This window comes from Brassica napus, chromosome C4 (genome assembly GCF_020379485.1).
Source record: "Brassica napus cultivar Da-Ae chromosome C4, Da-Ae, whole genome shotgun sequence".
Classification (NCBI taxonomy): Eukaryota; Viridiplantae; Streptophyta; class Magnoliopsida; order Brassicales; family Brassicaceae; genus Brassica; species Brassica napus.
In genome coordinates, this window is record NC_063447.1 from 62014834 (window position 1) to 62029966 (window position 15133).

General features: G+C 32.1%; 2 protein-coding genes across 2 annotated transcripts; one reads left to right on the forward strand and one right to left on the reverse strand.

Moving 5' to 3' along the window:
- Positions 1-4231: 4231 nt before the first annotated feature.
- On the reverse strand, positions 4232-8101 carry LOC106395756 (LOB domain-containing protein 19-like). Its single transcript, XM_022715124.2, has 2 exons — positions 4847-8101; positions 4232-4703 (listed from the first exon to the last, which is right to left on the reverse strand). Exons 1-2 carry the CDS (start codon positions 5186-5188, stop codon positions 4509-4511), a joined length of 537 nt encoding a protein of 178 aa, XP_022570845.2. The 5' UTR covers positions 5189-8101; the 3' UTR covers positions 4232-4508.
- A 3054-nt stretch (positions 8102-11155) lies between these two features.
- Positions 11156-14333, forward strand: LOC111215405 (LOB domain-containing protein 18-like). Its single transcript, XM_022718892.2, has 2 exons — positions 11156-12102; positions 13726-14333. The coding sequence occupies exons 1-2, from the start codon at positions 11740-11742 to the stop codon at positions 14143-14145; spliced, it is 783 nt and encodes a 260-aa protein (XP_022574613.1). The 5' UTR covers positions 11156-11739; the 3' UTR covers positions 14146-14333.
- The last annotated feature ends 800 nt before the right edge of the window (positions 14334-15133 follow it).

Consider the following 15133-nt stretch of genomic DNA (forward strand, 5'->3'; position numbering starts at 1 on the left):
CCGGATCCGTAAATTTTATTAATAACTATTTCAAAAATAGTAATATCTATATATAAAAACTAATTTTATTAAATATATTTTCATTTTTATAATAGTATATATAAATTTTATGTAAATTTTGTACTATTATACATAGAAATAATTAAAAAAATTATATATATTTTTATTTTTAAATTATTGTTAATATTTTATATATATTAATATTATTTTTTTATTTATTTTAAGGATCTAAATCCGGATCCGGATATCCGCCGGATATTATAATTTTTAGAAGGATATCCGACACCCGGATATCCGCGAACCCCGGATCCGGATAAAGATAGTAAAATTATGGATCCGTCGGATAAGAATCCGGATCTGGATATCTTAAAATTGTCCGGATACCCGATCCGTCCCAGACCTACTATATATACCATAGTTTTGGCTTCTAGTGGTGGAATGTATTAATTATTATATAATATGCATGTTCTATATATGCATAGGTTAAGGGATATTATTTAGATCGTGAGTATTTATAATCAAAAGAATAAAAAAAAGAACGCGTGAGTGAGATGGAATTGGAAAGAAAGTGTAGGCGTGGCACATGATCCTGCGACTATCTTATTTGTGTGTCTCCACAAAGCTACCGTCTTTCTCGGGCCGTTGCTTTGTTGGTGTTGCGAACTATCAATTTTTTTTTTTTTTCAACCAGGACGAGTTAGTCGGGTGGTAAACGGCTTGCGGCTGCAAGTACGGCTCCGGGTTCGATTCGCACTGGACACCAGAGAATTTACATGCGGGTCCGAGACCAAAGACCGTTGCCTGACCATGACCCACCCTCGGGTGAGCGTCCGCGCCGCTAAAGGTTCGATCTCTCTGGACCACCACGGTAAAAAAAAAAATTATCAATTTTTCTATATACTAAAATTTAACCTTTTTAGAATAATTTAACTATTTATATCGGGCATTTTAAAGTTGTAATTAAATTCCAGCTACAGAAATTAATCCGTTTCATTTCATCTAATGTTTACTACTGTCCGAACTATATTATGTTTTTACATGTCCAAACCAAACTAAGTTAATTACTCGGTTTCAATTCATCTCATATGGGTTATTAAGCATAACTAATTAGTTAAGAGTTCAACTTCCAACTGCAACAAATACAAAAAGTGACAAATTAAAATAGAAGGAAGAACCAAAAATTTCTATTAAAACAAAATTTAAAATAGTTTTTTTTCTAATCATACTTTATTTTTTATTCCAAAATGGAGTAAGAAGTTGAACTACTTCCAAATGAAGCAAAACATTAATTTGTGGCTAAAAAGATGAAACAAAATATTATCTTTTACTCGTTAGTCATTTTCTTATTCCACACTGGAATAGAATGAAGTAAAAGTTAACTCCAACCTATTTTGGTGTAAAAAATAAAATTATGCATTAGAGATGTTTGGATGATTAAGATTAACAACATTTATATATTTTATATAAATTTTTATTTTCCAAATTCCCTCGATGACTATAGATACCCTAGTATATAGGGGAACGACGATCCCTACGTACCTAAGGATAGATCGTAGATGGACTATATACTTAAAGTAGTTCTATTTAAATCGATTACAGCTATATAGATACAATGAATGCGCGTGACCCATGGTTTCTTTTTGTTTGGGTTCACATCATGGTCCATTTTTTCCCTTAAATGCAAATGATACTAAACAAAATGACGTCGAAGCATCTCCAAAATAAACTCTATAACTTTAAATATAGAGTTTTTTATTCTCCAAAAAAAACTTCAAAACTTCAAAACTTCAAATTTGAAGTTTCATCTTTTTATTTACATTTTGGTCCTTACAATTATACATCATATTTATAGTTCTTAAATTTTCTTTGTTTATTGTTTTAATCTTTAAAACTTTTATATCTCATAAATATTTCAAATTTGTTTTATAAATTTAAGTTTTACACATAAAATTAAATAAAATTTTTAAAACAAGATTTATAATATTTTAAAACTAGAATTAAACAACAAGAATATTACAAAACCCCATAATAAAAACTTATTAAAAAGACACATGGAGACATAATTATTACTCAAATTTAAATATTATAACAACACTAATAGTCTGATAAATTTACTCCAGAACCTCCCAAATCTCGAAAATAGTGTCCAAACAAATTTTGTGTAACCGAAGATGATTGTTATTGTTGCTCTTGACGCTTTTTCGTACGGTTCTTTCTTGTTCAGATCGAATGTATTCACGAATATTAACATCATCGATAGAAGCTAAGTTTTTTAGCAATATTTTATTTTCCTCTTTTACTTCTTTAAAAGCTAATTTTTTTGTTTCATTTTGCAGCCGTAATTCAATCATCTCATAACCTTTTTTCCTTCTTGTTGTACTTTCGTTTAAAAGATGGAAGGATTTTTTCGTTTGATGATATCAAACTATCAGCGGCCATATTATGAGGATATCCGATTTCAACAATTTTTGGCTCGTAATCTACAAATAAAAAATAAAGAGAATCATTTCTTACTTCGAAATGCACTAGTTGATCATATATGAGAGCATTACGGAAATAATTTTATGGAATAATGTAGTATTTGCTTGCAATTTAATATTTAATTATGTAATTTTATTTATAATTTTATATTTTAGTGTGAGATTTTTTTAATTAATATTTCTGTAATATTTATATATATGTACTAGTTATTTATAGAAGTTTTATGAATTTACATCAACTATGACAAATATAAGGACTATAGTGTAAAATATAAATAATTTTGAAGTTAGGTTTTAAGTTTTACTTTTGGAGAATAACACATTGAAACTTCAAATATATAGTTTTGGAAACTTCAAAATAGAGTTCTTTTTTGGAGATGCTCTTAGAGAAATATGTATACTGGTTACACGACTACTAGTTAATGGGTTTCATAACACAAATTAGAACTCACAAAATGTACTATATAGCTGTAATCAATGGATATCCATAAAATGTTTCCTTTCAGTTTTTCTTTTTTTTGCCAAGTATATTTATTGCGAAAGAAGAACCGAACATCATATATACGCCTATTGTAAAAAAATGCGTAAGTTTTAAATAAAAAGTTAAAAACTCACAAAATGTAGTAAATAGTTTGATCAGGCCATTTGGAAAGATAATCATCAAAATAATCTATATATTATAGCCAACAGTTAAATAACGTGAAAATTTGAATTTAATATCACTCATTACATAAATTTGAAGCGTATTTTGTGTTTGTTCATAGGATATGACCTTGTTGATAGGTGGTGCGAAGACCAGCTGCTTGCTCTTTGTCGAATTCGGATAACAATACTCGTGAACAAGTCTTTTTTCCGACGGTCGAAGTGTTCCGGCAGTCTCAAATATTTTTCCACTCCTCATTCTTTTTCGATCCCGAGGTAAGATTGGACACGCGATAGACACTGTGGGGTTTTCGAGGAAAAAGGATATGGAAGACTTAGATGGGTTAATCATTTGTCCGAATGTCGTCTCATACTTGAATAAAACTCCTTTCAGTGCTTCGCAGCTCTTGGTATTTGTATGGAGAAAAAACATCGTGTCATCGGCAAAGAGGATATGACTTTGCCAGATTGTTCATTCCAATCGAATTTTCTTATCTGTAAATATGTCGATTAGCAATGCATGGTATAATCACTCTGCACATAGACTATTCATATATTCACTTTGGTCACATTTCACATAGACTTGTCCTATACTTACTTTGGTGGAAGCACTGTAGCCTATTGGTTAAGGTTTAAATGCTTCTACACCCAGGTCTGGGGTTCGAATCCCAGACTATGCAATTTCTTGTAGATTACAGGAAATCCAGGTTTCAAGTCCCGGAGATAGCGATTTACTAAACAATTATGCAGACTACACGGAAGAAAGGCTTACAAGGGATCTTCAACATGGTGCAAGTAAATCTGTTTAGGCGTGGATCTTCATAGGACGGCTCAGGTGATGCAGTTAGGCGTAGGTCTTCATAAGACAGGTAGTATTGTCGGTTGTCGAATCGTCTATGTAATCTTTTTCATATCATAATTGTAATATCCTAATAAATCAGCGTTTAAAAAAAAAAAAAAAAAAAAAAAAAAAAAAAAACTAATGAAGCTAATGGAAATTAGAGAAACCGATACGAACCTGGTCCAGTTCAGATCAAATTTAAAGCCTTCAATTATTCTCACTGCAAATAACTAAAAGGCCCACTATGGCTCTTAAAGCCCCGATCATCGTATGCATTGGTTTAAACAGAGAAAAATGTTAAAGCTTAAGTAATCTTGTTTAACTATTTTCTTTATTGACACCGAAACCTAGTGGTAACGGCCTTACTAGTAATTAGCTACCGTTTAGGATGGGCCTATTAAGAAAGTAATGATCTTAAGTGGAAATATGAAGAATAAATAGTCTCGTCAACTTATATTCCAGACACCTCCATTGCTATAATACATAAGCATGGCTTGTGGACCTAACCTAAACTGCAAGCCGGAAGTTTGACTGTCGGTAAATACTTAAAGACGAACTGTTTGAGGTAATTGTTCTTCTTCCCACACAACATCCAAGTTAGTTGGTTCCATCGGATATTCATTGTTATACGCTAGATCGAAAGGTGGCTGCTGCATTTGTTGTGGTGGGACTAGAGATAAACGCTGAAACATTGAAAGACGAGCTTGAACATGAGCAATCTCAGCTTGTAGATTCATCACCTAAAGACACATAGAGACCGTGCTTGTAAGTCTCAATTTGTATATACGTATAATCCACTAGCACTTAAGAAAATGTTTTAATAAAGGATCTGGTGTTGAAGAGAGAAGAGATGGCCAACGCAGCCGTAAACAGGATCACGGACCCTAGCCAAAGCCTCGTAACCGAGCGTGGCCACTGCATCGAGCCGCTTGTGCAAAGGCAATCTCAGTAACATCTTCGAGGTATTGCTTGCTCCAAACACTTTGTGAATCGCTGCAAAACTAGCAGTCCCTTGCTCTGCATCGAAATAAGGAGCGAAAACGCATCCTCGAACACACTTCCTCCTCAAGAACTTGCACGCCCCGCACGGTCCTTCTCCTCCTCCACCTCTTCCTCCGCCGTTCAAATTCGTTGTCATCATCTTCGAGTAGAAAGAGAGACAGAGAGGAAAGAAAGAGATGGGTTGTTTACTTACATATCTAAGTCGATGAACTAATATCGTCATTTTATATAAGATAAAATTAAAATTTTATTCGGACTGACAATGTAAGTTTGTGAACACTATTGAATGATCAGCCGCTTATTTATTCATTTTTCTGCGTCTTAACGTGAATACCACTCATGTATATAATTCTAATATATCTTCGTATGACCAATTAATATGGATTCCAAAATTCAATGTTATTAATGATCTTCTTGTAATATGTTCAAGATATTTAGTGTCATTAAAAGTTAAACCAAACAAACGCGGTCTAAGACAAACCACACGTTTACTTGAATGATATATATACGCAATGATGAAAATCAACATCAGAATGCACATACCACGTGTGATCGATTGGACTCATATAGCTCAAATGTGCATAGCTTTAAAGCCCTAATTTGCATTTTAAAATTACATAAACTTAAGCCCTAGCGGCCCCTCCCCATGCACATTTCTTTTCACGCTTTCACATCCCCTGTCACACCTCTACTTCTCTCCATTTCTTCCTTTATTTACGGATTTGAGTGTATACATGTATATATATTCCCACAATGAATTGTAGGAAAGAAATATCTTGAAATGTCTAATTCTGACCATAATCCTATATTGATAAGAACATGATTACTGGAAAGTTCTTGGAGTGGGGTTCTTACCGATATTTAAGAATTTATTTCTTAACTTTTAATTAAAAAAGTTAAGAACCGGTTCTTAAATCTCTTATTTAAAAGCCGTTTCTTAGTTTTTTTAGTTGAAAATTAAGAGACGAGTTCTTATGTTTCGCTAAAAACCTCATTCTAAGAACCCTCCTTCAATCATGTTCTAAGAGCGTATCATCATGAGCGTTGATTTAGATAAACCGGACTACGAGAAAACGTATGACACTGAAACAAACACAAACACAAAACCATATGTCATTATCAGTAAGTATAGCTTTTGTAAGTTAGACAAGACATTTTAGTAATTATTTCCCTCTTTTCCATTCTCCACTATCACAATCACATCATAGTATACGTACGTGCACAGAGATTTGAAAACCCAACCTCTTGACCTTCTTTATTGTCTCTTCTTTTTTCCTGTTTCTGTTTACCCGACAGTATTAATTCACTCTCGATCCTCTTTTCGGTATTTCTATTTATTTTTATATAAAGAAATTTTAAACGTTTGATAGTTTATAAAAATTATATAGAAGACTAATTTTCAAACGAATAGCCGATGATGTAACCAACAAATCTGCAAAGCCGTAAGCGATTCTACATATGAGGGTTTTGGATCCCAAATAAATTAAATATGAAGTAAAACAAACATGTGGATACCTAATTTTTTATTGTAATTGTACGCGGGAGGGACGCGAGGACTAGCTCAAAAACGATTACATATGTGCACATATACATACTTACTAGCCAAATTAATCTCCAGGAAACCAACAATCATGTTCAACATAATCCATTCATAACCAAGATATTTTAGAAAAAAAGATCTCTTAAAACTTAAAAGTAAACACTGTAAAATTTTCAAAAAAAAAAAACTGTAAACTGAACAGCACGCGCTTGCATGCGCGGCGAATGAGGAATTTTGGCTTTGAGAAATTGCAGTCAAAGAGACCAAACAGAATCGAAGGGAAACCGATTGTACGTGGCTTGCTTTTCATATCAGTAAACAAAACAACCCACGTCATAAGAGCTAGACACATGGCATGATGCACATACTCTATGACCACTGTCACACGAAGCATTCATTCACACTTGACTCACCGTCACTTCTCTAATAGTGAGCCTATAACAACCCCCTTTTATTGCTCCTATGGTCTAATTTTGCAATCCATCATTCATCACAATAACATAGCTACATGATCGTAGTAAATTACTGTTGAGTTAGTAGAGACTTGAAATTTGACTGGACAAGAGGTACAGAATTTAACAACCTCGAAACTAAATTTAATAGAAAAAAGTAATAAATTTAATCCGAAAATTTTATATACATAATGTAAACCAAATACTCCCTCTGTATTCTTTTTACATGGCGTTTTAGACTATTTTTCTTGTCTCATTATATTTGACGTTTTCATAAAACTATGCACAATATGATATATATGACTTTATTTACCCTCATGTTATTATTTTTAGTCAACAAACTCGAGTTTCAATGTGGAATAATGTGTTACGAGAGATGATGGTCAATTAATGATGAAGGATAGAAATGACTTTTTAGCAAGTGCCTTAATTTGTGTGAAAATTATAGAACGTTATGTAAAAGAATATGGAGGGAGTATAAGATAATTAAAATGCGGCTCCGTTTTGAAAGTAAATTTGAAACCTTGACCTTTTAATTTTTGTTGGAGTTTGTTTAAAATATTAAACATAAGTAAGTATCAAGATCATTCAAAAATTCTATCTATAGATTATGAATTGTGATAGTCGAACATGAAACTCAACCTAAGAACCACCTTACATTAATATCATTAATGTGGTTTGAAGCTTTCTGTTAAAATCAAGACTAGAACTTACCATCCCATAGTTTTATCTGAATGGTTTTGCATATTCTCATATATTGAATTGATTAACACAAACAAAATTAATATTAGCTTCAGCATCCCAAAAAAAAAAAAAATTCAGCATCCACTGTGGATAGGATACTCCATAAGCTTGATCTTATAGTTAGAAGTAAGCATGAAACGTGAGCGCTGGAGAAGAGAATCGCGCCGTTCGGTTTCTTGTTTGCTAATCCTTGACTCCAGACTATCATATAATATACATCATTAGCCTCCATCTGTATTAAACTCCCCCAAAGCTTCGTATTATGAACTTGCACCATTTCCTCTCATTTTTGCTAAGAAAAAGCTTATATATTTTTTTTAATTTACTTTCTCACTAGTCTAACTGACAATAAATTATATTCTATTGAATATAATTTATTGTAAATTATCATTATAAATTAGGTCCATAGATTTTGATAATGTCAATTGGATCAAAAATAATATATTGAGGAATTTTTAGATTTGACCGAAACTTGTGAACATTATCCGACCAGACTTAAAATGGACTTAAAATGAAGTTATATGCATGCGTATGCGCGTGTTTTTTTGTTAGTGGTTATAAAAATAAGTTACAATAATTTTTGGATTGTGTTTGTATAATTTTGTATCATATAGCGAATCATATTAAAATCTGAAGGTATATGTAATTTTAAGGCCACCTTTCGACTTTTGAGGGATCTTTTGTGAGCTTGGAAAATACGGAGGCAAACCACTAATTTGACTAATTAGTTGGCCTTACTTCACATTAACATGACCATGTATTTTTTTTTTTAACCATGAAAGCTTTAAACTAGATCAAATAATTTCAGTTTAACCGCGCGTTAGTGGTCCAGTGGTGTTGAACAATCTCGCTCCCAGGTAGTTTCTCTTCGGGGTGACGGGTTCGAGGGCACCTACTGGCATGGGTGATTATCTTGATGGACCTTTGGACCCAATACGGAGAAGCCTAACTGCGCGTGGCCACTGGTGCTATAACATGAGGCTCACCAGCTCTCCTGGAAGCCTTCAACGGGCTCCGACGGGCCTTTAGTGGTTCAGATAACTGGACGGTCGTTAAGTGCTAGTCGGATTTTCTCGGGGACCCGGATACCAGGGTCATAAAAAAAAAATCAGTTTATATAAATATTTTTCAGCCGTAATAGCTATACTTTCAGTTCCTGTGCTAATTTAAGCGTTCACTCGTGTTCCATTTTTGGTTGAACGGAAGGCAAAAACTGAGTAGTATGATACATGTATATTCTAAAATATAACTGCTAAATGTTTTAAATCATAAATTTTCCAAATGAAATTATTAATAAAAATATTTGACCTTTCACAATTTTTTTTTGTCAAGACCTTTCACAATTTAAAAACACACACACACATTAAAGTTGTCCAAAAAAAAAGTTGCTGCGAGTAAGTGACCAACCTGTTAAAATACCCCAACTAGATTTTATTGATTTTTTTGAACCACGATTTTATTGATCATTTATTAAAATAAGCACGACTATTAAGATTAGTGTAGTATACTTGTACCATCAGCTCCCTCTTAGACTCGAAGTCAATCGTTTTACCTTGTTTTTAGGCGACACCGTATCATTTTCTAGTATATTATTCAGTAGATATTGACCAGTAGACTTTGGTGTCCAAATAAATAAACGGGGTATCAAGCCACAATATATGAGTAAAATAACGCATGTGCGTGTATATATATGTATATATATATATATAATTTATTTTATTACGTCTGTTAAATTTTGTAATCAAGATATAATCCATATTTTCGTTGCCAGATTCGATTAGAACATTTTTTTGTCATCTCGATTAGAACATTATGATAAGCGAATTAGGATTTGCCTGCACGAGTAGAAGAACATGTTTCATCAACAAAGGGAACTGATCAATGTTAGTATTTTTTGGGCAAATTAATCAATGCTAGTATAAGTAAATAGAATTACATAAACAAATTGATTAACATATGATATATATTATATATAGAGCTACAAAGAAACAACCTATGAGAAAATATAGTGAATTGAAATAAAGGGTCGATCGAAGTCGAATGTTAGACTCAAAAAAGATGTTAGACTCTTTTTGTACATCCCCAATTTGAGGTATCATGTCACTTCCCCTTCCTACCTCAGCTCATTTCTAATTTATTACGCTATTTATAACTCGACAATGTTCTTGATTAATAAATCACTAAAAAGGCTATAATTTATGGTAGCACGAACTGTCCTTTGACTCATGTATCCATGCCTGAAATATTTTTTCCGTGATCGTGCATATTTCAATATATATACAAATTTTAGGATTGTAATTTGTCACATGTTTAGTTGGTTGAAATCATTCCCAACTCGGCGATTCTAAATTATATCGACCAGTTAATATTGAAAGTGTTACTCCCGAGGTCAAGAGCTTGTAATTTGTTGGTGGATCCGTTCCTGGTCATTGAACAGCTTTAAAAGTTTTCAACGCAACCTTCATTTCTTGAACACTAAAAATATATCGTCCTTTACAAACATAATTTGCAACACACTTGATTTTTAACACAAGTATAGAAAATTTGTCATAAAAACATAAGTATAAAATATATTAACAGAGACTACGCATAACTGTGCAGGAGACGTTTAGAAAGGGGGGCTACAATTTATAACATATGTATTCACATAATATAATAACAAAAAAAATCAACAAGCTTTGAGTGAATTATGAAAGCTACAATTTTAGCTTAGACTTTCAAAAATTCTCTCTAAACTTATGAGGATTGAATTTTTAATGAAAATTTTCATTAGAAGATTAAAATCATGAAAAATTTCTTTAGATTAGTATTTAAAATATTTTAATAATACTGGATTATAAATTATATATAAGTTACAACGTTAGTAACATTTCATTTTAAAATTGCATGTTTATAGAATAAATAATTTATCATTTTAGAGACAAACCTTAAATTGAATACACTTTCTATAAAAATTCATCCGATTCACTCAGATCTCGTTTCTAAATCGAAATCGTATCCATAACAATTGTATCATACCTTCATTTACGGTAATTATTGATAGAAAACGTGAATTACTATAATGGAAACAACATACTACTTCCATAGATGGAAATAAATTATTTAACATATAGCTGATGCCCTTTTTATACATTTTGAAAGATAAGCTGGCGATCAACTCATCCTCTAATAATGGTAGCTAATTTAAATTGATGAAAACATGTTAATCATTTACTTATTAAGGTCTTTCATCAATTACGTTTGCTTTTGAATTTTTATTCCTATAACACAAATTTGGGAAAATATAATCTATAAGATAACAATAAGAGCTGGCGTCTTAACAACCTCCTCGCAACTTAGTTTTCAATATACCAATCAAATTTGGGAGAAATGAAAAAAAATGGGAGAAATTCAGTATTTTCATTATGGTTAAATTTGTATGAGAAAATAAAAAATGTTCGATTACCTAATTTATTTGGCACTCAAGTGAAAGTTTAAAAAATACATAAAATTTATCTTACACCAAAACATTAAAGTCATGAAATATCTCAAAAATTACAATTCACATTCACATCAATAAAGAGGAAGCAAGAACTATATTTTGCTCGGGAGTTAAATTCCAATCACGAGATGTTCCAAGAGAGATAGATAATTAAACGAGTTTTCTCTTTTTCTTTCTCTTTTGATTATAAATATAATTAAGTAATTAAAGGTTCTGAGAATCAATAATAGAAGAGGCTTATCGCATGTTTGCTTCACGCAAACAACCAAATGTGAGAGAGAAAGAGAAGAGAGAGAGATCGTTTTTTTTTTATGGTTTAGCTTTGTCGTCGCGTGGCTTTAAAGACTTTCTTCTCTATACTCTCCTCTTTACGAAGCCCTAATTCTCCTCTTTTCATTCGGTTTTCTCAATTTTTCTCTCTTCTCTACAACACCAAACATAAAATCCATAAAAATATTCTCACAAATTAATACAAGAGAGAGAGAGAGAGAGAGAGAGAGAACAAGAACTCGTTAACGTGGGGTTTGTGACAATACCGTGTTGCTTACAGGGTTGTCATGAGCGGCGGTGGAAACACACTCACCTCCATGGGAGGTAGTGGTTGTGGTGGAGGAAGTAGCGGCAGTGGAGGAGGAACTAGTGGCGGTGGTGGTGGTGGGCCTTGTGGTGCTTGTAAGTTTCTAAGGAGAAAGTGTGTTCCGGGTTGTATATTCGCACCTTACTTCGACTCTGAGCAAGGCTCGGCTTATTTTGCGGCGGTGCATAAAGTTTTCGGAGCCAGCAACATCTCAAAACTTCTATTACACATACCCGTTCATCGACGGTCCGATGCAGTTGTAACCATTTGCTATGAAGCTCAGGCTCGGATAAGGGACCCTATCTATGGTTGCGTCGCTCACATCTTTGCTCTTCAGCAACAGGTAATTAATTAACCCTTTTGTTATTAGGATTACTAAAGTGTGTTGGAAATTACTATACTACATGTAAAACATACTAATTTTTTTTTTTTTTTTTTTTGTGAAAGATACTAACCACAACTTATTTCGATAACAGTTACGTTTTTCTTTTTTCTTTTGCAAAAGTAGCAAACTTCGGTTTCATTTGGGAATAATATATAGTTTTAAACTCATGAAAACTCGTTTAAGTATGAGCAATCTGTTTATTTGAAATGATCTGGTCTGATATTTCCGAGAGTTTGTCATTTCCTCAAGTTTTCTTGGTTTGTAATCTTCTACTTTGAGTATAAAGGACAAAAAGGCATGGTTGTCTGATTATAAATTACTATAAAAAAAATTAATTAATGTTCTGAGTAATTATATAAAAAATTAAAAATGATGCGGTCGTCGACAAGTCCCATTGCAAAATATGGAGGTTTTGGCTGATTTTCTGGAAATGGTCGGGGTACAATTTTCTGTCTTTTTTTTTCTAACTGAACCATTTTCTATCTTAATACGTCTATACCAATATTTTCTCACTATAAATCGTTTTCTATATTTCAAATTTATCACTTTCTTTAACTTCATGCCTATATCTCATGTAATAAGGGGATGAATCTGTATGATGCGTGTCATTTTTATTATTTACTTTCTACGTTAGTATTTTACGTATTTTGGTCTAACAACCTTAACAATCGAACATGCATGCATTCCATTTCTGATCCTTAAGTTAATTAAGGTAAATAAAAGTTAATTAGTCAAAGTTGTGGGTAATGCATAAAAGCTATTTTTTTAAAAAAAAATAGTAATTATTTTGGGATAATTAGACTTTTTTTAAAAAAAAATAGTAATTATTTTGGGATAATTAGACTATCACGCTAAGCGTATACAATAGAACTTCTATAAATTAATACTCGGTAAATTAATAATCTCTATAAATTAATAAATTTCACCGGTTCCAATTCGGACCGGTTCAAAATTTGATACAAACCTATAAAATAATAAGATAATAATTTTTTATAAAATTCTATGTAAATATATGGTCCCATTAAAATTATAAATTAATAATTTATGTGTATACATATTTTATATAAATAAGAATCTATTTTATATATTCACAATGGAATTATCTTTATATTTTCTTAACACTAAATATACATTTGATGAGATTTAGTAATATTGTATCTAAAACCACATTTAAGTTATATGCAATATACATATTATATACACTAAATAATATAATAAAATTAATATAAATGTCAAATTAAAAAAAATAACAATTAATGTCTATACACTAAAATCAAATATTTTTTTAATATATCTTAGAATAAATATATCTTAAAATAAGAAATCTAAATAAGAAAACTTTTGTAAATTAATATCTCTATAAATTAATAAAATTTTAAAGTTCCAACATTATTAATTTATAGAGGTTTTACTGTAATTAAAAACCTAAAAGGCGGATATTCATTGATCATATCAACCGTTCTATGTTGATAATGAATTGCAAGCAATTATATAATCACATCCTGGTCTAATTTTCAGAATAATTTCATGATTCTCAACCCATATATATATTTACAGTTTTAAGTCGTAAAATGTATATAGGTGGTCAATCTACAGGCAGAAGTCTCTTACGTACAAGCCCATTTGGCATCTCTAGAGCTACCTCAACCACCACCACCACCACCACCTCGGCCTCAATCGCAACCACAACTGCTCTTCTTAACTCCCCCACCACTTTCCATAACAGATTTACCTGCATCAGTCTCACCATTACCTTCAACATACGACTTAGCTTCTACCTTCGATCATGCAGCGTCTCCTTCGTCGTGGGCAACACAACAGCGAAGATTCGTTGATCCACGCCACCAATACGGTAGATCATTGCCATCTTCTTCAGCAACCTTAGGGCTAGGTGGTGGAAACAGTGACCTTGAAGCATTAGCACATGAGCTCCTACATAGACAAGGATCTCCTCCACCTACGGCTACCGATGACTCGCAGTCTCGGACTAAGTCTAGATGAGTTTGGCTGTGATCGATATTTATCTCCCTTTCTTTTTTAGCAAAAATAAATTACTACTCAATAAGTTTTAGAATATTATAAGGACTTTTCTAACATTTACCTATAGTATTGTATTTTCCCTTCTTTTTATTTCCGCTTATTCTTCTTTGCTGTATTTTTCACCTGAAATGCGAATACATAATCATACATAGATTTAGTCTGTTACCTTATATTATGCCATCTTCATATTTTACCTCGGTCTTTTTCTTGCAAGGCCCTTCTGTTACCGTGGGAGTTTCTTTGTCGATCCACAGACGTAAATGTAAATACACAAGTCTGACAGGGAGGTGTAATAAGAGGACTCGCTTGTTGATGTTTGTGACGAGTTACTATTCGTCCTACATATTATTGGGCCTAGAGTCTGGGCCTATGCTTAATCCAGTTTAGTTTTTCTAACACTAATAATGGATTCGATGATCAACTGTATGAGTCTGGCCGTAAAACTTCATGAGTTGTTGGGGTTTAAGTTTTTTTTTTCGGATATGTGAGCGAGTTAGGTTTTATTATTGAATTGTATTAGTATATAAGTACTAAATTTCAGAGTTCTTTTTAACTTGACAACAATTGAGAGTTGATTTTCGAAATACTTTTTATATATGTTATTTATAATCAAGATTTTGAAAACTGGATGTGTAAACTGATGTTTGAAAACATCTCGGGTTCTACGATTTTAGTTTAAACGAAAAATCTTTGTTCAAGTAAAAAAAGTAAAAATGAAAGATAATCCAAGGAAATAATTGATTATAGCCAATCAGGCAATTTCCTAATAAAAATGAGAATTAAACATCAAAGACAAGTTGTTAAAATAAATTTTCATTAATCTAGACGTCTATTGCCTTGCTGATTAATTATGCTGACTTGCTTTGGGAATGGAATGTCAACAGGTAATATAGGTGGCAATAAACAAATTGATGGCATTATTTATGTTTAAAATCGAAAAGTACATATA